The sequence below is a fragment of the Lottia gigantea genome (genome assembly GCF_000327385.1).
Source record: "Lottia gigantea unplaced genomic scaffold LOTGIsca_15, whole genome shotgun sequence".
NCBI lineage: Eukaryota > Metazoa > Mollusca > Gastropoda > Lottiidae > Lottia > Lottia gigantea.
The window spans coordinates 3,853,300-3,880,319 of NW_008707797.1; the positions used below are offsets into that span (position 1 = coordinate 3,853,300).

The 27,020-nt window shown below is 34.0% G+C and overlaps 4 protein-coding genes across 4 annotated transcripts; 2 read left to right on the forward strand and 2 right to left on the reverse strand.

Annotated features, from left to right (window-relative positions):
* Positions 1 to 736: 736 nt before the first annotated feature.
* LOTGIDRAFT_158021 (hypothetical protein) lies at positions 737 to 7,091 on the forward strand (the record flags this gene model as incomplete). The annotated part of the gene is made up of 4 exons (XM_009050599.1): positions 737 to 3,391; positions 5,859 to 5,969; positions 6,310 to 6,493; positions 6,895 to 7,091. The coding sequence occupies 4 exons, from the start codon at positions 737 to 739 to the stop codon at positions 7,089 to 7,091; spliced, it is 3,147 nt and encodes a 1,048-aa protein (XP_009048847.1).
* A 925-nt stretch (positions 7,092 to 8,016) lies between these two features.
* LOTGIDRAFT_112482 (hypothetical protein) lies at positions 8,017 to 19,812 on the reverse strand (the record flags this gene model as incomplete). The annotated part of the gene is made up of 31 exons (XM_009050600.1): positions 8,017 to 8,090; positions 8,350 to 8,434; positions 8,723 to 8,871; positions 9,148 to 9,266; positions 9,624 to 9,750; positions 10,083 to 10,257; positions 10,469 to 10,531; positions 10,703 to 10,764; positions 11,084 to 11,285; positions 11,622 to 11,719; positions 11,979 to 12,102; positions 12,408 to 12,553; positions 12,800 to 12,885; positions 13,047 to 13,187; positions 13,532 to 13,690; positions 13,933 to 14,122; positions 14,445 to 14,547; positions 14,896 to 15,047; positions 15,212 to 15,318; positions 15,599 to 15,757; positions 15,986 to 16,076; positions 16,377 to 16,559; positions 16,763 to 16,987; positions 17,329 to 17,404; positions 17,633 to 17,756; positions 18,003 to 18,093; positions 18,460 to 18,562; positions 18,726 to 18,811; positions 19,083 to 19,163; positions 19,412 to 19,493; positions 19,720 to 19,812. Coding segments are annotated over 31 exons (3,756 nt in total), but the record flags the coding sequence as incomplete, so codon positions are not given.
* Positions 19,813 to 21,449: 1,637 nt separating this feature from the next.
* Positions 21,450 to 24,520, forward strand: LOTGIDRAFT_158023 (hypothetical protein; the record flags this gene model as incomplete). Its single annotated transcript, XM_009050601.1, has 8 exons — positions 21,450 to 21,566; positions 21,770 to 21,807; positions 22,118 to 22,155; positions 22,541 to 22,681; positions 22,877 to 23,083; positions 23,321 to 23,414; positions 23,849 to 24,030; positions 24,252 to 24,520. The coding sequence occupies 8 exons, from the start codon at positions 21,450 to 21,452 to the stop codon at positions 24,518 to 24,520; spliced, it is 1,086 nt and encodes a 361-aa protein (XP_009048849.1).
* Positions 24,521 to 24,796: 276 nt separating this feature from the next.
* LOTGIDRAFT_230841 (hypothetical protein) lies at positions 24,797 to 26,990 on the reverse strand (the record flags this gene model as incomplete). Its single annotated transcript, XM_009050602.1, has 4 exons — positions 24,797 to 25,557; positions 25,922 to 26,142; positions 26,380 to 26,505; positions 26,832 to 26,990. 4 exons carry the CDS (start codon positions 26,988 to 26,990, stop codon positions 25,377 to 25,379), a joined length of 687 nt encoding a protein of 228 aa, XP_009048850.1. The 3' UTR covers positions 24,797 to 25,376.
* Between the last annotated feature and the right edge of the window lie 30 nt (positions 26,991 to 27,020).

Below are 27,020 nucleotides of genomic sequence, written 5' to 3' on the forward strand. Positions count from 1 at the left end.
TTAGCACAAATAGACAGAGAAAAGTAGGACATATTCACTATATGTGTTTAGAACTTTGCATTTGAACTAAAATGATTTTAAAATGGAAAGGATAGAAGAGTGTTTAGATTGAAATTTCACAAGAGTTATTATTTCTCACGACCCCATCATGCAACCAATGCGAACTCACTGACGTAGTGACGAACTCATTGACGGAGTGGCGAACTCATTGACGGAGTGGCGAACTCATTGACGTACTGACGTATGTGGTAGCCCTGACTCCATACAAATATATCAACTCAAAATCATCACTATTGGGATAGGTTCTTTCCTGTTATTTCACGCTGATTAAGATTTTGTCGAGTATCAAATGTGGTGAACATCTTACTGGGGTTAGTCAATATCTCTTATCGAATACAATCACCGGGAGACATTCAACAGGTACCCTTACATAGGTTGGTATACGGCAAATTGTTTAAGAAATAACCATAAAAGAATCACATTGTATATTCAATGTCACATTCTACCAAATACAACCAATCATTTTTTTCATGATAAACAAGCATTCCGTTTCCAGTTAAATGCCTACGAATATCGGTTTTTTCAGATTGTTGGCGGTCGGTTTAACGCGGCCCGACTGTAGCCAAAATGTTCTCTTCTTGTGACCATTTCTTCTAGAGAAGAATACCTTCAATAATAATACCCAATGCGAAGGTTGACCACCCCTGTTTATGTATTTCAGCAATAATAATGAAAGATGCAGGCAGCAGAACAAAAAGCAATTTACCAGATGAGTCTGACACCTGGTATGGCCTTCATCACTGGTCCGGAGGGGAGGAAAGCAGAACAAGAGGCCATCAACTACGATACAGACACATCTTACAGATTGGTGGTGAACATTGTCGGTCGAGAAAGACAAGGCAAAACAAGTCTTAGAAAACTCCTTTCGAATGATCCATTCAACGAACACGAAGAGAGCACAGTCGGTGTTGATCATGAACTTGTTGATACCACCGGACTCGAACCCAACCCTTCGCTTCCTTGGTGCAAGCTGGATATCCGGAAAGCGAATGCTAATGAATATGATGAAATTCTTGGAAAACATGTGATGATACGCTTGAAGCGAACCGAAGACAAAGCCACGAAACATAGATTAGCCCCTTTGATCGTTTGTATCAAGATCTGCATTATTACTTTACTGGCACTGTGTTTTTTCATCATGTGTTCTAACATTCACCAGACTTATTGGATTCCTTGGTTCGGAATATTAATGAATTTAATTTTTGGTGTATCAAGTTATACCTTTGGATTAACAGAAGGTCCAGGAATAGCGGTCGGTATTCGCCATTTGGTTGTGCTAACGACAGCCTGGTTCAGATGGAATTTGAGATCAGATTTAGAGTTCGATCACAATTGGTCTGTAGTGTTTACAACAGTCATTCTATTTGTGTATGTACTAGCTCTGGAACTCTTTGAAAGTGTGTTTCTGGGATTGTCTTTAGGAGTAGGACTCTTGTGCTATTTCTGTTTGTGTGATTCCCCCGAGCCAGAAATGTATTTGACAAAATGTCCCGTAAGTGATCCAGGAGTACTTCTGCTTCTTTTAGGATGTCTTGTTGGTCTTGTGCTTCATAATTTTTGGAATAGAAGGGTAATTACTATCTTAGCCACATGTCTTGTGGTGTTATGTGCATATAAACCTCTTTGGGGAATAACTCTTACTCTTGCTACCTGTAATGGCGTCCTTCATAATGTTGGTTTAAAAGTAGGACAAAACTTTTATTGTAACTTAAACGTGTACTTGTCAGCAATGTCATCAAGTACGCGTGGTCGGAGACTATTTCGACACGTACTTGGCCTTGTACCAGGAGCAATTTTGGCTACGTTATATGGTTGGAAGCTGTCTGTGAGCATTCCCAGGGTGTTAGTCGTTATTTGTATAATCTTAGAATTGGAATTCTTTGCGTACTTGAAAGCAAAAGCATCAAAAACAGTTAAAGAGAACAGAAGTGTCAATCACCCAAGCAAAGTGATCAGTGCTCGTACAAAATCGCCGCGGTTGAAACTCGTTGTTCGAGATTTTGCTGGCCATCCTTTGTATTATGATGCTCATCATGTGTATATGACTGGGCAATGTGTTTATCTTCTGGTGTTTAGTTTAGTTGAAGCTGCTGTGGAATTCAGGAAGGTCTATCAGGATATCATCCAATGGCTACAATCAATTCGACTTCATAACCGATATCCCGAAACACGCGTATTCTTGGTTGGAACTCGCCGCGACGATCCGAAGCTCTCAAAGTGTAAAGTTGAAGAAATTGCCAAAGAATTAAAACGACAGTTGCCCCGGTCTTACCAAAACATGTTAGTTTGGAACCACGATGATACTCCGTTATTTCCGGTAGAGAATTCCATTAGAAACATCCATGACACCGACCATAAAAATCTCCGGGAGATGATCACACAACAGACTTCGGATCTGACCTTCCGGAAGGAGTTTCCAGTGAAATTCTTTTTCTTTTTTAATATTATCGAACATTATCGAGCTCTCAATACACTGTACGATACATTCGGTAATGTGGTGGCATTGTGTCGAGAAATGGGTCTTTGGTTTAAAACCGATCAGGAGTTTTCAGAAATGCTGAATGTTTTTCAGAGAACTGGTGAAGTGATGTTTCGAAATGACGATACAAACCAATGTGACCTCATTATATTTGATCCCAAAGCTTTATTGAACATTCTTTGTCATATCATAAATATTCCGCGGATCAGTGAACGATCCTCACATCTAGTCGCAGATTGGTCTGTTTTGCAAGACCACGGCATCTGCTCCATGCAGCTCTTCGATCATATTTTCGAAGACCATTCCAAGGGTAATACTAAAGAACATGTTATAGAGGCCTTAGCCCGGTTTAACCTTATCTGTAAGATCTCGTCTATTTTTTTATCGGAGGATGTAGATTCGTCAATATCATTTCTCATTCCTTCGTGTTTACCGGAAGTGCTTCCGTACCAGGACCTATGTTGGACGGAGTGTCCAGAAGATCAAATTCTTTACATTAAGTGCCAACCATATTTTCCACAAGTGTTGTTTTCTCGTCTTGTTTGTGTTTGTGTGTCGTTTGACGAATCGTTAATGCGTGATGACTCTTATCCCAATGTGTGTAAGAGTAAAGCCGTCCTAACGTATCGGGGTAAGGTCTGCTATCAGCTAGAGCTAATTAGGGATGACCAAACTGGATTATATGATCTGATCAAAATTGTGGTGCGTGACGATGTTAAGAACAGTATTTCACCAGTTGTGTTGGCTATTTGGCAATGTCTCAGTATCATCGTAAAGCAGGACTTCAAGATGTGTTCCTTATCGCTAGGAGTATTGTGTCACCTTCCGCCACCCCATGATGGCAATTACTCGGTAAGTATTGAAAACTGTATTTATTTTCTGTGACAGAAGACGGAGCAAAAGATACCCTAATTCGAGGCACTACTCAGGGATCTGTATGACGTGCTTCTATCACAGTCCCCTGTTTAAAATGGGGATGATTGCAGTAGCTGCTATTAACCAGGAAAGACATAATGCTCTTTCTTCCAGACCATGTAATAGAACTCATAATATTGTGCTTGTCAGTTATGAGACAGCATTTTCCAAGTGTTCAGTAACTGGTAGGCTTATTTGGTATATTTATGATTTGTCATTGCTGAATCTCACGACAAAAAAGATGCTGTCATTTTGTCCACAAGATACTGTATAGTGTATGTCCCGGTTTATCTAGGACAGTTGGACTTAACAAACCAAAGTTAGCAAACATCAGACTCTTCCTGGTTGTCAGATGATAACCAATCACGAGGTTTTTTGTATATAACCGGATCTTTGTATTCGGATGAAATTTTTTTAATCATCTCCATTACCCAGAAATTAAATCCTTCTATATTTAGAGCTTGTCGATCAAACAATATTAATGCATACTAAAAGGCAAAATAAACGCCATGGCATGTGTATCATTTGGGCCGATATTTTATTTTTCAAATGCTGATATATGTTAGTAATAAGGACACCTGGACAAACAAAAACAAGCAATAGGGTACTTAATAAGTTTTTTGACCTACATAATATTTAAGTGCTAGTGTCTTGTGTGATTTATAAGTATTTTCTTTTGACTTTCGATATATGATTCTATTGTCCGTTTAAAACAAAAATCTTCTAAAACGGATACACATGTTTAGGACAAAACGGGAGTACAATCTAGGTTTGAAATTTCTGTAAAAAAAAACCAAAAAAACCCCAAAAAACTATTATCTTTTCATCTTGCAATGGTATTCTAAGATCACCACAACACTTATGAAGCCTTTATTTAAAATTTACTGTCGTCAAACTTCGTCAAACAATTCGATTGTACGAAGACTGTAGTAGTCGACAAGGAAATAGTACAAAGATAGGTGAAGGATTTAATGTTAGAAGAAATTTGATCATAATCAAACAAACACGTATTGTTATAATCATTACAATAGACGAGTTATATTTTATCTATGCTCTATTTGTGGTTCACCTGAACAGTTAGTTGCATTACGTGAGAAATATAATGAGATATCACCTATAGAGCTAATATTAACCATAGACAGTGGCAGCTCCAGTTTCCGGGCATTGGGGGTACAAATTGGAAACAGACTGAAATAATTTGGTCCACTGTCGAGGTTGAGTTCTTGCTGTCTGGAAGGGTTCTCTCTCTCACCCCCCCCCCCCCCCTCCCCATCCGAAAAAGGGACAAGGGTTTATTTAGTGCATTCTGATACATATATTTGGGAAGAAACCTATAAAAAGCATTTTTTTATATTTGTTAGAAATGTCCCCCCTTTCCATATTGTGCCGCCACTGACCATAGGAATGTTTTGGCTGCTCTATGGTCATTATTTGTTTACTATAGCCATATCCGGGTCAATTTATTGTAGTGTTTACCTGTAATAAACTTTCAAAGGTTTTCTTAAATCTTTATGAGTAGAAGTTATTGAAGTTCCACCAAAACTGAGCGTTATATGACGTTATTTCTACCCTTTTAAAGTATTCTCTCTTCCGGCCCAAAATCAGATTTTTGGTTATAAATGGTCGTCTAATATTCCTCCTTGACATAATTTTAGAACAAAAGTCACTAACAACCAACATCATTACCCAAGCTTGTGGATATTTAGAGACCTACATCCCTTGACTTTGTATAAATGTATTCTTACACGTGTATCAAATTCAAACCAGCGGTTTCTAGTAATTTTAGAGTACACCATATGGTAATGTTATATTAAGGTATTTGATTTATTGATGTTCTCGAGTGTTAGATAATTTATTGGGTACTTCTCTTGCGATCAATACAGCTTTTGTACGGATCAGAAGCCCTTAAATATATCAATCGCTTCGTCTCTACTATAAAATAAATAAGTGTGGCCTGATTTGTTACCTAATTCTCTCATATAGGTGAACGATGACGGTAAATTGGATATTCCAAAGTTTCTGTGTGTAATTGGGTCATGTTTTTAGTTTTAGGACGGTGAAAAGTTTTGGTACGGTTAGGTCAGTGGTTTCCAACCTTTCTCAGCCTCCTCACCCCTGGAGCAATCACCTGGACCTTCCACACCCCCAAAAATGTGATGTGCTCTCTCAATTCAAAATAAAGTCTTTTCATACACCAGTTGGCCACACCCCTGACACCCTAGTCCCACACACAGAGGGTGAAAACACCCCAGGTTGGGAACTGGTGGGTTAGGGGTTGCGGTGGTATAAAACTTGGTTGATGAGAATTTATGGTGATGGTTGCGATTCAGAGGGTGTCTCCTCACCACCCCGTCAACTTGACTGGACATTGCCCTCTGTAATACCCACGTCTGATATTTTTCAGAATCATCTACTACCAATTATTACCAGTACTACAGGCGATATCAGCAGTCCTAATCATTGTAAATCAGAATTTCTTTGTTGTGGTAGAAAAGTTAAACTGAGATTTGATCAGGTAAGATCTTGATTGTATGATCGTGTAGAGGACAGGTTATGGCACACCAATCATGATTCATGTACTCTTAATATGTACAGACCCATACGAACTGCACCAATGAAGCAAATCATGCTCGTCTATCCACATTGAACGCTTGAAAATATTGATCTCACGGATCCAGAGGCAAGTCAGCATCATTCAGCTGCTACATTGAGATCCAAGAGTAGAACCAACTGGGCTACGGTCACCAATTATTGATCCCGTTGCCTAACTTGTGGTCTACTTAATAAACTGGTCATCAGTCCAATCTTCCTAGGTGGTGACTCCCTGCTTTGAATTTATAATTTTATCAATTCAGATCCTTCCAATAGATAACAATAACCAGAAGGAAGTCGGTCTATCTAATATATCAGTTGATAAACACAGAGTAAAGAATCTGAGAGAACAACATATACTAGAGCTACCCAACCATGTCTTTACTACTATCTGTGATTTTCTTAACCCACCAAATCCTCTGGGTCACGACTGGACCTTGTTAGCAGGTGAGAATACTCAGAATTTGAAAGGAACTACATGATGCTTTCTTAACTGATAATGGCATACAAATTTGTCTCTTATCCAACGATTGTAAAGAGGGTTTTTTCAATTTTTATGTGTATCTGTGACACTGATATCATCGATTTTTACCATTCTCAATTTATCAGTCTAAGGTCGGTTGTTCTTGCAATTCCACTTAATCTAAGCGTCTCATGACGTTGCTATCACAAACGCTTTTGCAAAAGTGATACCACAATTCCTATAAGAATAGGTACCACAGAAATCTGACTGACAATTGGAACGATGCAAATGAATGTTCATTAAAGGCCGCGATACACATAAAGATAAATTTTTTTAAACATTACTTTGGCCTATAAAACAAGTGTATTATTATTTTTTTATCCAGGTTTGCTAGGGTTAACTGTAACAGATGTTGATATGATTAGATTTAAGAATTCTCAGAATCCTTGTGGAGCAGTTCTCCATATCTGGTGCTCAAGACAACCTGAAGTTACCCTGGAAGTACTCACAGACTTACTGGCCGAGATGGAACGAAATGACGTCATTGAGACTCTAGCCGACCTTGGTTTTGACACCAACTAAAGCCAGAAGCAGACAACAAACTTCCGTCCAGAAAACATTGCTTCTCGGCAAGTCTGCCCTGAACATTTTATGACACCTTTTTTTTTCAACTACAATCAGTGTACAACACCTTATATTTTATTTTGGGGTCATGTCATCCAGAATTCATATGCTAAACATTTTCAACGCACAAAAATCTGTCGTCAAACCCGTAACCAAATGGTATTGTTTAGTCAGACGTAATTGTTTGGAGGGACAAGTGATATATCCGGAGTATGGTGTTTAGTTACAGTAAAGGAAATGGTCAGTTGGAATTATATGAGGCATTGCACCCCGTTGCCGCCCTGTAGCTACGGACCTGACAAGTCTAGGAGCACCACAGAAAAAAGCATGCAGACATACAGCCTTCAGATTTTGCAATGCAGAGATAGATGACATCAATTTATATTTGTGAACCATATCACACAAGGGACCAGCTGGTAATGTGACTTTTCAAAATGTGAACCTAAGATTTTGTGCAATGTTTTAGTTACTGATAAACTTTAAATTTTACATAAAAAATAAATCAAATACTTGTAGATCATAATGTATCATTTAATGTACTTCATCAAAATATTCCATATTATTGTGTTACTAAAATTCTTCTAAAGATATTGCCTTTGACCCTTACAACATAATGACACTGAACCTTTGTTTTCAACAATACATAAAGGATGATATTTAGGTTGACAAAGTAGTAATAAAATTCAGATCTGTCACCAAGTTTCCATCATGCCTAGCATAGCCAGTTGAACTTAAAGAAGGTCTGAACATTTGAAGTCAGTCAGATATTTTGCAGCTCCAGTCAAACACAACTGATAAATCCCCAAATACCAACCAATACACAGGCAAGGTTTATATCATATAATGTAGCACTGTTTAAATTACAACATAAAAGTTGTTAATATCAAGAATCAGATGATTGTACCATGTGTAATTTCCATCTTACATCTTTTTTATATTGTGGTGGTACAGCCAGTACTGGGTCTAAAATAACAGTATATATAATAATGATGATAATATAGAAGGCATTGTCAGGTCTGTTCTTACAGAGACTCTTTGCTACACAAATCAAATAACACATACATGAACTATAGGCCATTAATATTCTAATGATTATATTCAACACACCATAATCTATTGAAGTGTAATTACAAATGCTGAATGCGATACAAGAATAGAAGATTTCAAAATAATCTCAAATAACCCAGACAAATGAAGAATCAAAATTCATACCTACCTAATTTATCTGTAGAACCTGTTGTTTGTCTACCTGATTGTACAGCTTGTGCTATAGAATTAGCTGTTGTATTTGGACCTAATACCTACAATCATTAATATTGAAATCTTAATATACATTTAGGTGTTAAATATAGTTTATAAGTTATTCAACTGCTAGTGACGAAACGAAGTTCTTAATCAGTGTTATTTTGACTACTTCAAGGGCAATAACTCCTAGCTATTAATCAAAATATTGTGAAATGCAAACTTAAGGATTTATTTTTTTTATTTAGACAATCTCAACTGTAATATCTGTTGTGCTAACACATCAATTTGGACCACAGATAGTTAAAATAGTCTACTATATAATATATATATTTATATATACTTACAGTATCAGTAGTTTGTCCTGTATTAGACCAGATCTCATCAATACTAGTATCTATTATAGTTAATAACTCATCATATTCTCCCTGTATATCACTAGCTTTATCATCATAATTATACTGTACTAATATCTTTAATAAACTATTTATATCTTCTACAAATACAGAGAGAGAATGAAATGAATGAATGAATAAATGACAATGAATGAATAAATGTATAATTGCATATTTGATTAAATGATTTAATGGTTGAAATAGTCATAATAAAAGCATTTGCCTATTTAAGATCACAATTTCAAATCAAGGGCAATGACTCTGTTTTTAATTATTGCATGGTGCTCAATTTCAAACTCATATTGCAGTATAACATTTCATTTAGAAGTTCTTCCAAGTATTATAGGAAATATAAGAAACAAGTTTAAATAACTAACCTTTGAAGCCAGTGACAGTTGTAATAATTTTAGCTAATGCTTCAATCAAAGCACAATCTTCAAACTGACTTCCTTCTTTTAGATTCCATTTTCTAACTGAACCTCTCTTTCGAGATTTCCTGTCAAAATAATAAAAGAAATTAAAATAAAAAACATCCCCAAAACATTCAATCAAGGAAGATTTCAATCTGCAATTTAGTAAATAATTCAAAATGATCGATCAATAAACTCTTGATTAACTGAAGAATGTATGGAATTAGTGTGGTATATTTTCATGGTTTTTCAAATGACGCTGCAAATAAACAATTTCCAAATATATCATCTGAGGAAACAATGTTAGTCTGAAACAGTTTTCTGGTTAAAGGAAACAGAAAATAGAAATACTTTGAAGAAAATCCTGCATTAGCTGAGTCACATTGAAGGTTGCCCCTTTAACTGTAAACAGTTTAGTACTTGACAAACTTTTAGTTGCTTACCCAGTCATTTTACTGAAGACAGTAGACCTACTGGAATCATATGTATATTTACTATGTACACTCTCTCCTGCAGCACTACTGGTATCAGAGAACAGATCAGAATCCCCCATATTGCCCACTCCACCTTCTATAATATACATACATTAAATATATTTATATTACAAACCAGAATATACCTTAGACCAATGCCATGCAGTGTACAATGCTGGAAAATTCACCCTGGTATATTAACTAAAAGAGAATGTCAAGAGGTTTGATAATCTCATTTTGTGTATCCTTGACACTGATAGATTTTCACAATTCCAATTTTCAGTCAGATGTCTGCTGATCCTGCAATTCCACTAAAACAAATGTTCAAGACCTAGCTATTGAAGAGACCCTTGGAATTATAAATATATATATATACATTATAAACAATAAATGAAATTAAAAAGTAAAATGAAGTAAAATCAATCATACCTAATACAGCTAGTCTTTCATTCTCCTTCGTATTTCTCACTACACCTAGTCTAGTTTTATATTTAATATAATCAGATTTTAAATTCTCTAATGATTCTAACTCATTGGCTATTTTTTCTTCCAGTGCTGGTTTAAGATTAGTCTCCACAAAATCTTGTCTTTTATACCGGTACATCTAAAAGAGTATAAGAATAAACTTTAATGATTTATAATTAAGAATATAATACTCACACACATGGTAAACCTGAGTAAGACTTACTGAACTAACTGTCAAAAATTGGCCACTTATCACAAAGTTTGGATCAAAATCTTATTTTGTAATTAAAAATGATCAAAATATAATACCATGGCTTGAACCAATTAAATAAATAAAATTAGTTACTTACCAATCTGAGTGCCTCATCCCATTGTTCTCCTTCTATCAAAGTTACTATTGCTTCTTCTATATCCTATAATAATAGAACATTTTAATTTCACTTATCACTTAACTAGGTATATTTAACTTCTATCAGTATATTGTTATCAAATTAACAAGATACTAGACATTGGTATTTCATTATGAACAGTGTTACAAACAGCTGATATCAAATTCTAGGATTTCTATAGAGTAAAAATCTTACCTTAACATACTGTTCAAATATAACTGCTGCTTCTCGATGTTGACGACTTTCTTTTAATTGAACTGAAATCAGACATCATGTAGTATTAAACAGTACGTTAAAAGCTGTCTGTAGGTTATAATCACCACATGATCGCAAGAAAAAAAACACCTACTAATGCCTATCTCAACTGCAATCTCCAAATCAAAATCCCCAAAATCAAGGAGTAAAACATTCAATGATTCCAGATGGAAAGGAATGACAAGGTCAAAAGGAAGTGACATGAACTAAATGAAAATAATAATTATCATAATAACCTTTCAGCTAAATGGACCAATGTGCCATATTAACCTTGTTCTGAATTCAATATGAATCATGTATGAATAAGGTCTATAGAATTACCTGCTAGTTTTCTACCTATCTCAGCCTCTCTATCAGCAGTATAACCTAACAGAGCTGTCATACAGAATACTTGACACCAGTTTTTACAGGTTATAAACGCTTCTAGAGCCAGTTCCCATTCCTCAGCTTTAATAAACATAACACCTGCCTCATCTTGTCTGTTTTTCTCTAGTAAATAATTACCATTGTTTGTAGCAATATTCTAAAATAATAGAGAGGCGTTTTCATAATTTACAAGGCTAGATTTGGTTCTTCAGAGCTCCCTTATCAGCTGATTCTTCCTCTGTTCCTATTTTATTCACAGGTCGTCAAGAATTACAAATTATAATTTGATAAAATTAGTTTCATAATCCAATAACCCAACTTAACTGAAGTTATTAATCAGTCAACATTACACCAGACAAATCATGAAATACAAAATGTCTTATTAAGTTATTTGCTTGAAGCCAAACCAGGAACTGGTGCTCTCGGACCAGAGAACCATGGATACAAACCTCAAGATACCAGAAAGGGTAAAAAGAATAAAATTAATCCTTACTTTATATTCTGAGGAAGAAATGGGGTAACATTTTAACCCTTCAACATATAACTTCTGATCTTCTATTAACTTTAAACACTCGTTAAAATGATTAGGTCCTATAATAAAAAACAACGTACGTACATGAATAAGATCTTGAGCTCAACCATTGAATACCTCATTGAGATAATACTGTTCACCTTCAGGTTAACAAGCAGACACCTAATCATAGCTCCAAGTTTCCTTGTGTCCAGACAAATATTTGGGGGAGACACTGATTATGATGATATCTTGGCAGAAATGAAAGTTAAATATCTAGCTGTTGATAAAAGTCCCAGAGCCTATGACTGTTAATGTTCATGTTTTGATGGTACTTACCACAATGTGAAATATGTTGTAAAGCTTTATTAAACCGTCTCAGATGTTTATCAATACTATACTTTCTATAATTATCTTCTAAACGACGTAATTCGTTTAAAAATGGTATATATTCTTTAGGGTCCTACCAACAGATACAGAAAGGGAATTGAATAATATGTAGTAAAGCTTGATCTTTTACCAGGTTATACTTGACATGTTTTATGCAAAGTAAAAAAGAAATAACGTAAAAAAAAGATAAAAGAAAAATATTTTTACTTCTATATACATTTATTATTTTTTTTCGATTTTTTCAAATATTAAAAAAAACTTAAAAACAATTTACTTGCTAAAATGCTTGACAGTAAAAAGTTAACACCTTGTCAAGATAATGAAAAATCAAAAATACATCAGATATAGGAAACTGACTACAAAATATACCAGATGTACCTTTTGTGATTTTTCAGCTACCATTAAAACTAAGTCGAAGTCATACGTCCCTAAAGCTACATTATAAAGTTCATTAACATCAACTAAAAATAGTAAATATTTCAACGCTTCCTCGGCACTCACTGTTTTATTCTTTACTGGGTTTTCTACAATAAATAACAATTGACAAACATCAAATAGCAGTCTTGGTTAATGGTTTGGCTGTACATGTGTTTGGCTGAATCTGCAGTTCTCAACAAGACAAACAGTTGCTCACTGTCGCTGCTGGGTTCATTCACAGGTAGTTATGCAGGTGTTGGGTCTGATATAAGAAAAACACTAAAGAAATAAACTAAAGCCCTGTGTTAAAATGATAATATTATAATATCACATACAATAAACCTACAACATACCTCTCAACTGTTGTATTAATTCTAAGGCTGCTTCAAGTTCAGGTTTTCTTTTTCTTACATATGTTGTCAGAATAGACAATAAAAACCTGAAAATAAATATAACCAGATGAATAAAATAACAATCTGTCCAATGGGCACCTTAAAATAGTAGTTTAAAAATCTATAAAAGAACAAATCAAGGTAGCTCAAAGAAAGGTCAAACACAATATTTTGAAATAATAAAATTTTAAATCTACATCAGACTGACCTATCAGCATCCAGTTTATTTAAAGCTGAACGAATCGAATCACAGATAACATCAACTTTACTTTCACTTTCTTTCTTATCTTGTTTCTGATTGGTTTGTTGATAAGCTGCTGTATACATTGTCACTGTTACATCTTCTTCTCTGAAATTATAAAAACATTTGTCATCTCAAACTTTGTCATGACATGACAGACTAACGCAGTACCTACTCCCTTAAAATCTTTTTTCTCTCGGAACTTGTTAGAGATGATGATGGTATAAAGTTTTCCAATGATGTTTCCATCACGAGTAATTACATGGTAAATCCATAACTGCTCTCTCCCAGATTCTGCTCAAATTATCAAAGTTTCAATCAAATACAAATCCATGTCCAACAAGAATATAACATATAAGAAGTTCTTGGAAATATAGACATCCAAATTTGTGCAAGTATGGACAAAATTAGGCGCCCAAAAAAACTACTAAGCAAAAACATCTTATACTTACTGTAGTCCAGTAACAATAATATTTAAATCTGTCACATGGTCTATTTGTTGTATAAAATCAGTAATATGATTTAAAAATAAAGTAGGATTATGATCATACAGTAGGTTCATATTAATACGATGTTTCTTCATTATAGTATAGGCTTTCTTATATTCAAACCTACAATATATATTCACTGGTTAATCAAAGATACATACAGTACTTCAGAAACATGGTGAAACTCATTGCTCCTTATACTAATCTGAGCCAATTAAGTTTTATTGTTCATTGTTAATATAATTTGAAAAAAAAAATGATGCCAAGAGGGTTTGGCCATAACAAAACTCGTTTAAAAGAAAACAACAAAACTTTTTGTTTTGGTGAACGCAGGGCTATGGTTTTGTTGCTGTCCTATTACATACCTATCTAGATGGTGTCTAACAGCAGATAAAACTAAAGCTCTAGGATAAATTCCCTCCAGGTTTCCACGAGGCATCTGTAATATTAGTTTAATATCATCTGGTACGACCAAAACAATACGAGATCCTCTCTCAACACGTCGTATTGATTCATCAAACGGATGTTCTTTACCATCAGATAGACTGGGTAAATCTATAAAAACATAAACATTCTATTATGCTACTGGTAAATATATTTAATAAATTTGAATTTGATTTGAAAAATTGGTTTTGAAGATATTCTCAGTTGAGTAAAAATGAAAGACTTTAGCTAGACGTACTATTTTGGTAAGGATAAATTTTAAAAAATCACAAAATGATCAAAATATAATTGAATTGTGAAAAACAAATTAGCTCACAGTAAGTTGTCTCAATATTTTTCTACCCGGGTTGAGATTTTTGCAGATTTATTTGAGAGTAAGTTCGATTTCAGCCATCATACATGTCAGGCCAATATAAAGAAGAAAAGCACAAACCTTTTAACTGTGTATGTAGATTAATACAACGTAATGTATGACTCAATGTAGTTAACAATAAAAACTCAGAATGAACTATAAATGATGAACAATTAGATGCTACCTAAAATTAATCAAATAAAATAGAGTTTTACATCCTATTGTTGGGAAAATGTTGATCGGACTTTTGTAGCAGACAATGTATGGAAGTGTGCACTGAGGGAAATTTCCAACTGTTGAAAAGCACTGGAGTCAATTACTTCAAAATGCAATCAGGTAGTGATAATGGATAACATTACTTTAGAAATCAGCCTACTTTTTTTTACTTTTTGATTCGAAATGCAGGAGCACTTCTATCAATCAATTAGTAAGGGGGTTGAGAAGAAGCCACAGTAATGTCTCACAGGCTAAACCCCACTTTTAAAACCTACTGTCAAAATATCATAACTATTTGCCTGTATTGTTTACCAACCTCTATATTGTTGACATAAAATCTATATCTATCTGTTAGACCTAGGACCACTACTTGTCCCCCTAGTTTACATACAGATAGAGTAGAGCATGGTGACGGGAACTTTACTTCATCTCCATTACTGTCAACCCACGGTAAAATACTATCACTCTCTAAAATATATAGAATGAACGAAATCATCAACAACACTTTAATTCTGATGTTGTATCACATTCTGAATTAAAAAACAGCCACATGATTTTTCTACAACTAAAGATAAATATGTGTTTGAAGGAGGAATTCTGAAGATCATAAACTAGATAATGGTATAGCTTACCTAGATCATACTGTAACAAGGTACCATCTATAAGTTGTAAAACCAGATTATCTGAGGCCTGACATTTACTGATATTATAAACATGGTTTTCTATATCAGTCTTACATCTGCAATATTTATGGAATGAAATGAATGGAGTTTTACATCCTACTTTTCTGCACCATGTGGGCTAATGAAGGGTGCAATGAAGGAGATTTTTCCAGGACAGCCTGCTCCTTTTAGATTCCAACTGTGCACAGCCTGTAGCACACGGGGCAAATATGGAATATAAGACAATCGAAGTTACCAATGTATGTTGATGTCAAGGTATACGACAAAGTTCGTAATATCTTAATATTGTGATGATGCTCTTGCTAAAGTAAATAAGAAATCTTTATTTTAACTTACTTTACATCTAGTTTGTTATTGGTAGAATTTACATGTGTTTTATATAGAGTAGAACAACTGCCATCCTCACTGATAGTTATCAGTACTAGAATATCTGATTTTACCCAGATAGTATGATATAAACTCAGTGGATGTTGACTAGATTCTAAACCTTCTATACTGTAATATTATAAATTGATCAATACATTATCATAAATTGTATGGGCTGGAATTATTAATTAATTAATGTAAACTCTAATAGAAATTATTGACTAACTAAGAAATTCATTCCAAAGAACAATTATATCTCTCATTCTCTATGCTACATCATGTGTTGGAAATTGAGGATACATTATGCTAGTTAATATAATTATGCTAGATATAACAGTAAATATGATAAAAACTTACTGATAAATGCCAGTAAATACTGGAAGTTGACATTTGATAGAGAACCCAGTTCCACCAGCAGCTGTTACATTAACACCAGTACATTCTTTACCTATAAATATAACATAATACATAAATAAACTCTATATCATAGAAAACAAAAACAGATCAGACTTATTTTTAAATCATCAACGTTTGGTGCACATTTTATCCCCACCATAACTACAGTAACAGATATTAAGAATCTAACAAGTACTATAACAATTAATAGAGGACAAGAGCTCAGTTATTTAGAGTATTTTTAAACTTTAAGTCTAACTTTTACCTTCAGTTTAATAAATCATGCTAAGAGAAATGATAATGGTCAATTTTCCAGAACATCCTTAACATTGTCAAATTTATTCAGACTTACCTTGTGATATATGATAAGAGTAGAAAGCTACAGTGTTATCCTGTAATAATACAGCTATATTATTACTATACTGGTCCTCTAGACAAAACATAACTTGCTGTACAAACTGAGGTAGAGTTAAATTGTAGGCTGACATCGGTGGAGGTACTACCATCTTTCTAAATGGTGTCATCAATACATTCTCTAAAACACAATCATAATTCTCATTATTTCATAAAAATACTTGTTTATATTTAGGATTTGTGACACTGTAGTTTTGTCTGCTTCATTTGATATATGGATTAAACGTTTTGCAGGAGTGAATTTGACAGGATATAGATCTTGAGAATACGTAGTTAAATGTAACATTGGATAAACAACAAAAAGGCCATTTATGGCAGACTCACTTCCATCTATGACGCCAACTAAAGCCTGATCTTTGTCACTAGTACCAGATGAACTATTAGTCACCCATGTCCAGGTATATTGATGATAGTTGCCTCCCCTGGTAGTAACATGTAACCTGTAGGTATGTTCGGGATCCCAGTGTACAGCAGACACCTGTTCTTTATCACCAAACATTAATGATTGTTTTAAATACCAATGATAGTTATTTACTGTCCACAGTTGAACTGAAAAACATTGGATATTAGTAAATGAGGGCCTATTTCCATTATGACTGGGTGATTTCTAAGTCAATCTATGCTCTGTGATGCAATACTACAAGCAATAGAGGTATCAATTCTGTGGTTTAATAGTGAAAAGAAACATTTTTGTAAGATATCTGTGCTTACTGTAATTACAAAAAAGCTGATCCATACTACAGAAAAAGCTGCTTAAAATATCTGAGAGCCTTTGCTGTAGCCACATCATAACACACTTGGTTTAAGTCGAATTGCACGAACCAAAGACTCCTGCCATCCAATTAAATTCAATGGTTGGTCATGTGACTTGAATTGAATGAGATATTTACCATAAGAATTATGTTCTATATCTTCACACCAAACACATAATATACTAGAATCTATATTCCATATTAACTCTTTTACCTAAAACACACCAAACACTTAAGTTTTTCAAATGGTACATGTTTACTTGATTCATTGATTGTACATCAATTAGATATGAGAAATTCACTCTGAAAAGTGTCATGGATGGATAGCTTATCTTGAGCTTGACAAATCCAACATTAAGATGACTGTATTTCTTTTAGTCTGAAATAATACTTCATCTGTTCATGTACTTAATAAAATATTTTGCATCTAGAATTATATTACCTTGATCTGTCCATTTTGAAACGGCAGAATAAATTCACCATGTCTTAATCCATTCTTCTCAAAGAAAATTATTTCTTGTTTGTTGTCTGATTTTTTAGCAGAGGCTATCAAACTTCCACTTGGCCTTGAATAAATATTTCAAAAATAAAATCTACATTTCAAAGGTTTATGGTCATCTTAATATAAATTTACTTGCTGATAGATTCCAGCTACTCACAATGTGTTTATCACATAATTGTGAATATAATAGGCCTATATAATACACACAGCACCTCTTCTTACCCTCAAGTAATTAGGAAATAATAATGTCCATCTTCTGTTGATTTTATACATAAGAAAGACAAGGGCAATAATCCTAATATTTTCTTACTTCCAACTGAGTGGCTGCTGTAAACCATCAACTGGTTCACTGGTAGAATGTAGAGTTCCTTCCCTTGTCCATACTTTTAATTGCCGAGCTCCTGAAATATCAATTCAAATCATTAACATATTGAAAACGATCTGGTGAAAAAAGGATGGTAGTAAACTGTCTTGTATTTTTTGTTTAGAAAATTTCTATTCATAGAAGAAATAAAATGTTGAATGGAGTTTTACATCTACTTTTCTTTACCTATTGAGTTAATGAAGACTGGCAACGCCATGCAGGGTGCAATGAGAGAAATCTGCCAGGACAGCGGCATTAGTAGTCATAAGAGAGGCTACAAAAGTAACTGACACATTCTCTGCAGATTTCCATCAACTTAACTTGAGACTATCACTACTATTGTGAAGCTCATTTTTCAGTTCTTGAAAACAAACGGTGTGATTAATATCAAAAGAAAATCTACCTGTATTTTTATTGATAAAAGAGGTAACAAAATAAAGACCATCATCTCCTCTCCAACTAATTCTAGTTTTACAATCATCACCCTCAACAGCTACAGTTATTTCCTATAAGTATTAAATCAAAGCTATTTTTCAATCTAAACTAAAAACCATGCAGTGATTGTTTACTGTCATATGTCTTAAATTACATTCTCATTTCCATGAACTGAAACATCATACGAGCTGATAAAAGTCGAAAGAGAATTTATCAAAAATCTGGAGTGCATACTTTCTGTTTCTGTTGTGCTGCCTGTTTTCCTGCTGAACCATGAAACTGAGTTTCCTTTTTTCCCCAACCAACTGTTACAAATTCAGCTGAAAAAATAGAAGTCTTCAATTTAGGGTAACTATGAGTTGACTTTATATATATATATATATCAATAGCTGATGAAATATGCTCTCTAAAGCACTGGCTCTGTATCAAACCAAACCGCACCGAAAAACACATTAACAGTGTATCAGAAATACATTGAGAATAGAATATTCTTAAAAACATTGGAAGTATTCTTTTGTTTAAAAGGGGAAATGAACTCTATCTCCTCACAAACAACATAATTTAGTTAAATTTAAGGCTGGTCCTGCCTACCTTCTCCAAACTGTTCATCTTGTAATGGTGATTCTATAATAGGATCATACTCTCTTGTCATCAATATAAACTTCTCTTCTCCTAAAATTATATAACTTATAACATTAAATCATCAATCAAAGTTTCTTTTTTTTAATCAAGGCTTCTGCTTCAGTTTTCTTTCCAGAATCAGCCTACAATTCAAAGGATTCACAAGAGATTATCCTGCTGGGAAACTTCCATCTATGTTAAAGGCTCCACTTGACCAGATTATGACTTCACTATTGCAAATACCCCTTAAGACTGGTGGACTCTTCAATATTATTAAGAAAGGTAAATATCTTTTATACCTGTAGCTAAAATGAGAAGTTCTAAATCTGGACTCCAACACATGGTTTTTATACCACTTGGTACACATCCTACTTCTTCTAACTGTAAATACAGATCAACATCAAATTTAAACCTCATATGTTAATTTTTTAATATTCATAGTACAACTACTTTGGATATATACAAAGAATTAGAGGTAAGTATGCATTGAACACTGATCAAGCTCAATCAGGATTGGCAAATTCAGTCCAAACAACAACTGCATTATTTCTCTTTAACTTGGTGTACATCCCTTTAATATATTAACGAATTTCAGGCTATCTCCTACCTCATTATTAAAGACAGTCCACTGTATTAAAGTACCATCACTAACAGCGATACATAATGCCTGTAGATCTGGTATATACTGTATATCAACTATACCAGTACCATCATTATTTATACTAATATTACTCTCATTATTCTTTAGATCTATATTGTTAGTAACCTACAATATGTTCAATATAACATGTTGTAAAACATTAATTACATTCATCAGAATCATTTCAAGAGATGAAGCCACAATAAGGACTGAAAGTGCATTTTTAATTTTTGATAATTGATAATTTGCCACAATAGATGTTTCTATCATAATATGGCAAATAAGGCCTACTACTTATATCATTGTAAACCTATTATGTACATCTATCACAATATTGCCTAATCTACAATATTGGTTGTTATCACAATAGATCAATAGAGGTTGTTACTACAAAAACATACCTTGCCAATGTTAGGATCAAATGCTACTATAGTAGTTGTACCAGCTATATATATCAGATTGGTATCATTATCTATACTAATACATCGTATATCATCGCTAACTTTCTTACACCAACATCTCGAGTCTAACAACTTTAAATTCCTCATTTTCTTCTATTTATTTATTTACACGTATTCTGAAAGAGGAATGACAATTATTGATCAATCTAACAGCATAGGACTATTAAATAATATAAAATAAGTGATATCAGTCTTCACATCCCACTGTAACCAAATGACTGACTAGGGAAATACCCATGGTAAGCCTGTTTTAAACACGCCAACACTGCAATGGATGCAATTCCGTTTTTAACCTATCAATGCCATGGAACTATTACCTACTAATCCAAAAATGTAACAGATTGCAATACACTAGAAGGGCTATAAGATGTGTTCAAATTGAGACATCAAGATCACGTGTAAAATTTTCATTCACGGAGGAGAGTGTCAGAGATAATGTTGCCAAACCAATGTCAGTAACAGGATCTTATGGGTTTCAATCTTAATAGTCATTGGTCTTAAACTTACTCACTCTGGGTTAATAGAAAGGTGTAAATCAGAGGCAGAAAATCATAATTTCATCATAAAATTTCATAACATACATGTTAACATGGGGGCTGCCATCTTGAATTATTGGTATATTGAAACGCCAGATATAACGGAACGAAAGACAAAAATCTTAACACTAATAAGCCTAGCCTTAGAGGAATTGTTTAGTGTTGTGTTTTAATGCTTTCATGACAAAAGTGTATAATAAAATAAAACTGAAATATTTTTTAATGGTATTTCGTTTAATTTTATAGTGTGTATGAATGTGTACGAAATCTTTTTATAGGTTTGCTGCAAGCATTAATGGTGGTCTGTAGTTAGAACTTTGTGACATTTCCCGGCTGTTTACACTTGAAAATGTGACTGATCTTCATTTAATTTACAGACTGAACTCAGGTGCACCTTTGATATCAAACAAACAATATTGAGTATGAAGTGAAGGCTGTGTGTGGGTTGTTACACGGTGCAACAGGGTTTGGGAAACAGGTCAGATAGCCTAATGAAGACTGCTCAGAAATACTCGTCAATTTCGAGAGGCTACCGTACATTTGTAACGATGCAGTAAACATAGAAAATGAAATATATCGTCACGCGTCACGCTATCTTTGACAAGTTGACAGTCTCCCATCAGAAGTTATATTAATCTGATACCGTATTTCCATTACAATATATATTTATTTTACAGATAAGAAAGGTTAATGAGAGAGAATGGAAGTAGTATTACAGTTAAACTATTCAGGATTAACACAGTTATCAGCTGACTTCTGTCAATATAACAGACATATTGAACGTCTTTATCTAAAACGTAACAAATTGAAAACACTGGTAATTATATTATACAAATATTTCAAATGAAATAAACGTCTATTAACCATTTTAAACTACAAACATGTATTTTTTTTTACGAATATGCAAATTCTTTAATCTAATTCTGCTGATACTTTAGGAAACCCCGACAGAAATATGATAAATTAATCTAAGGTAACTTATCCTTATCAAAGTTCAAATAAACTTAATTTTTATTCTAGCCAAAAGACATCAGATGTTTTTGTAATCTGATTGATCTGTAAGTAGAGTTACATTTCTTGATATTGGCTCTCGTGATCTAAGATCTAGTGTATGCTAACAAGATCTTAAGACTAACAATATAAGACATGCATCTTGTCACGCCCCCCTGCCAATCATTCCAGTCTTTGTCTAAAACTGCTCACAACCACTACGTCTCCTTAAATGCACTGTCCGGTTAATGATCATGTAAATTGTTGAAACGTTGTGTACTACACAAGCCATTAGTATACAGTATTTATATATGTAAAGCTTATACCTACCATAAAGAATTATACACGTTGAGGTTAAGCCTTTTAAGTATTTTACAGATATTTACCAGCCAATGAGATTCACAAGCTCCCAGATGGTAAGCTTAAACAGATACAGTCAGTTAAATGCCCTCCTAAATCCTCAGCTCCTGGAGCCCTATTTCAAGCGACTGGCATTAGTTTTCTGAATTCAAATAATACGTAATCCTACGTCTTGTTCAGTAATTTTATCACGAAATATTGTTAATAACATCTGTAACAACTGTGAGCACCAACTGCAAAATAGTGTCCTTTGTTATAGAACCTTTGTTGTTAACCTTGTAATTATGGATACTTCTTTTTTTGCATATATAAGAAGGTCCGTATGACTAATAACATCGCATTTTTATCAGGACACGAAAATGTAATGTTTGATTCTTGTTTTGTGGTTTATTCGGAACCCAGTGGCAAATACCAATCTAGTAAACTGAAATATATTTTCAGAAATTGGCTGCTTGAAGAACTTACGATATTTAGATTTAAGTTCCAACTTTTTGAAATCCTTACCAGCCTCCATTGGCCAACTGTCAAATTTAGAGAAGCTCAATTTGTCCATCAATAATTTCCTTTCTATTCTTCCAAATGGTGAGTTTCAGCATTTCTACTAGCCCGACAAATCCGGCGCTACCAGTTCTTCAGACGTGATATAGACTAAGATACGGATTTGAGGTATTCTGATGATGATTTTAAAATTGTGTTGTTGCCTTCCATATCAAAATGTATGATTAAATTCTAGGGCGCTTCTTTGTCCATTGAATAGCACAATGTTTTCACTTTCAGAAATTGGCCAACTACAGAAATTATTAACTTTCGAAGCAGCCTATCTCAATTTGAAGATTTTTCCTAAACAGCTCTGTGATTGTAAAAGCTTACAAAAACTGTGTTTAGATCGAAACTTCATCAGTTTTATACCAAAAGAGATTGTAAAATTAAAGAATTTACAAGATTTATCAATGTGTGGAAATAGTCTTGTGTCTTTGTCTCATAGTAAGTGACCTTTGAACTATTTTCTAGAGCTGTTTGACTTGTTTAATATTACGGTTAGCCAGATTTGTCGCTTTATTGCCCCATGGTATAGCATAAACCTTACAAAATTACCTTGGTAGCATAACATGTGCATTATCATGTTCCCTTAACCAGTACTGTGAACAAATGAAATTATGACATGCCAATATCTATGCATACCCGACATAGCTCATAATGGCTTTACTCTATTGTTTTTAGATTTAATGAAACTGAAGAATATAAGAGATATATATGTGGACCAGAATCCGGCATTATTTTCATATCCCTACAAACTTCCGGTTACACATTTGGGGTATGAACAATGATTTTGTATCATAATAAGAGCCCATATTTAATTTGAGAAGATGAATAATATGACATTGTTGATGGCACATTTCGCAAGGATTTCGGTACCAAAACTGCTGCTGGCAAAAGAGTCAGAGTTGGTTTTGAAACGGAGCTGTAAAAGGCTATAAGCACTGAAAAATGTTCGACATAAGTTCTGATGTTTTAACTTGAATATGTCATCTGCGCGTTCCATCAGATAATTTAGGAGATATCAAAATACCAACTGATAGTTTGTCTTTTTACAACTTTTTACAGCATTTCATTAAAGATTATATCAGTAATGGGTGTCATTAGTTGCTTTGTGAACTTTGTCAGACCTGTACAATTATCATTGCGAACTATTTGAGAAGAATTAATGCGGTCTAGAATTATACTTATCTGTGATTATGTATTTCACAGATGTGGACGAATTGAATCAGAAGACAACTGTGATGAATTTTGTTATATGGATGTTGAAGAAAATGGTCAGAAGGTTAAATTGTGTCTGGGTGATGATGTAACAAGCTTTGGTCATCCGGTGTTAAGGCCTATTCCTCAATTACTGGAACTTTGCTTTAGAGTTCTTTCAAACTATAGTTCAGGTACACATTTCTTTACAACCAGATATATATCGTCCACATACCTTGTTGCCATTGTTTTAACAGTATCTATCTATCATCTGCAATATACAACGTTGATCTGAACAATTCTACCTCTTGTGACTTGTTTTCAAATGCACATCAGCTTTAAATATCTGAAAAATTAACTCGGAAATTAGAAAACTCTTTATCACGTCATGGAAGCTTTAATTCTCTTCTTTCAGTCGTACTGGAATCATTGAAAGATCAACTACCAAAAGAACTGTTTATAACGTTAACATCTCAGACAAGTCTATGTACAGTATGTGAAGGTGTGATATTTGTTGATGGTTTTGTAGTTGTTGTTATTAAGACAGATCCCCTTGTGATATCTGATGATAAAGTGATGTATGAGACAGTATTATGTTGTTCCAAGTCTTGTGTAGAAACATTTATCAACGATTTACCGAGCCATTATAGATTGATATACCCAAAACTGCTGGAAATAACCTAAATAGTGGATATTCCAAATCTTAACAAAACGATGACCAAAAGTAAACTAGGCCGATAATTCACAGACAAGCATGACTTTATAGTGGAAGCAGATTCTAGCCCATCCATTCAGACAATGATGAAGCAAACACAGGTGGACAGGGTAGCCTTTGGTGAAGTATTTGAGATTTTGCCGATCGACTGATATGTATTTTAAAAGTATACATATTAATCGACCGGCCAAATCTCCCTTGCTTCACCAAAGACTATCCTGTCCACAAGTACCTGTGGGAGCAAATTGAGAGAATCGGTATCCCTGACCTGAAAGAGTTCCTCAAAGACTTCTGGATAATTGCTAGTCACAGACGTTATACCTTGTTTTAAAGGAAACAACTCCAGTTACAAAAATATATCTTTATAAATAGCTGACATATTTACAATTAATATTTACAATTCTATTTTACAAAAAAAAAATAATCAATACATCTAAATAAATATATGTGTAAGCTATATCTTTCTAATAGGGGTTTTACAAAAGTAAAAAATTCAAAAACATAGACAGATCTTTTCAGATTGAAGAACTATTTTACAGAATTATGTTCACTAAATTCACATATCTTTGTTTAACACTGCTGTGTTTTATCACTTGCTATGATGAAGACTGTATCGCGGGGTGAAAAGATTTTTTTCTGTGATAATTTGACAGTTTACATAATGTCGGCCTAATGTTACATAGAGTAAGCCTAATGAAAGAAGTTAGCTTAAGTATTTTGCTGATCTATGTTAAGAATAAAAATGATAAAATGTGTTAAGTAAGTAACGACAATATAATCTGCTGAAACGAGCGTCTTTATAATCGATCTGATCCATTGAGTAAGTTAATTGATGCTGGTAGAGGATGATTTAATAGTGGTCTTGATACCTCCTGTATTGCCCATAGTTCTCACGGTTGGTGATGAAGATGAAGAAGACGTTGATCCTCCTCCCATGATGATATTGCTCAGATTGGTTGCACCTTTATTCTGGACGGAAATAGCATTTTCAACAAGGTTCTTGAATCTGTGGAGAAAAGATATTTAGATAAATTGTAGCACTAGCCCTAAAACTCTAGCCCTACTCAGTTTAGGAGTTTATACTGCTGTAGATTCCTTATTGTATTTAGAATATATGGTGTGAGAAGAAGGACACACAGGAGTTGACAAATAATTAACATTAACTTTAGATGTTTGAAATAGAACACTATTGTGATTAAAACGGGACGCACATTTCATACATCGACAGAAATAGAGTAAATCCATGTTTTTTTCTGGACCTCAAAAAGGGAATGTTGTGAAAATCTCGCCAGAACAGTGGTATAACCTTGCTCTTTTTTATTTTATATTTTGGAATGATTATGAACGTGATAAAATACCATCTTACTAACCTGTTCTCTTCACCCTCCAGTAATTTTCTATAACATGATATTTCTAATTCTAATGATAGTTTAGCATCCATAATCAGTCTTAGTTCTTCAACACATGCTTCTAGTTCAGCCTGGAGTCGAGATTTACTGGCCATGTGTTCAGATTTTTCAGATTCTAATTCTGTTTCAAGACCCTGAATCATGTTTCTCAACTGAGACATTTCCGCTTGTAAAGCACCATTCTGGAATTATATAGAAATATGGAATAATATTCTTAGATTATAGTTATATTCTTTATATTATTATATCTTTTGTAATATCGAATGTTTGTTCTGATCAGGTGAAATGATCTTTCTATGGTATGTTTTTGTTAGTATGATCCCTGAATCTCTGACATTTGAAGATGCTAAAGGTCGTATAAAGGTCGAGAAAGCCAGACGTTCCATCGTCCACCTTATGATGTATTATAATATTCTTACCTTGGCTTCCATTTCAGCTACTTTAGATGACGAACCTTGTAACTGAGATTGAAGTTTTTTGGAGACTTCTTTAGCCTGTTTATTCTCCATATTATCTCTGACTGCACCAGATTGAACCTGTCTCATCTGAATTATAATATAATGTTTAATGTGTATTGTTGTTGTATTGAGCAGTACCTATCATCATCAACACGATCGTAATCAAAGTCTTGGAACTGTTGGTTTGAAGAAGAAAATAGACGACACCACAATGAAAGTGGGGCATGGTTTCCATATTGCCTTCCGAATGTGTGGAGTTATTACAGTAAATTTAGAAAAATATCACCAAGCAGAAATTGGTAACTTCGACTAAACGACTAAGGAACATTCAGGAACTTCGACTACTTAGCTATGAAGATTATCCCTTGAATGCCCCCCCCCCCCCCCACCCCATATCTTAATTCACGACCTACCTGTGCTGCAAATCTGGTTTCACAATCTTGCCTCATCAGATCTAATTTAGTATCATATTCATTCTGTATATCTCTGATAGCTTTAGAAAGGTTATTCTGCCAGAATTCTTGTACATCCAGACCTTTGATTTTGATGGCTTGTTTCGGCTCTGATGGCATCTGAAATATACAATCAATATGTAATAAAAA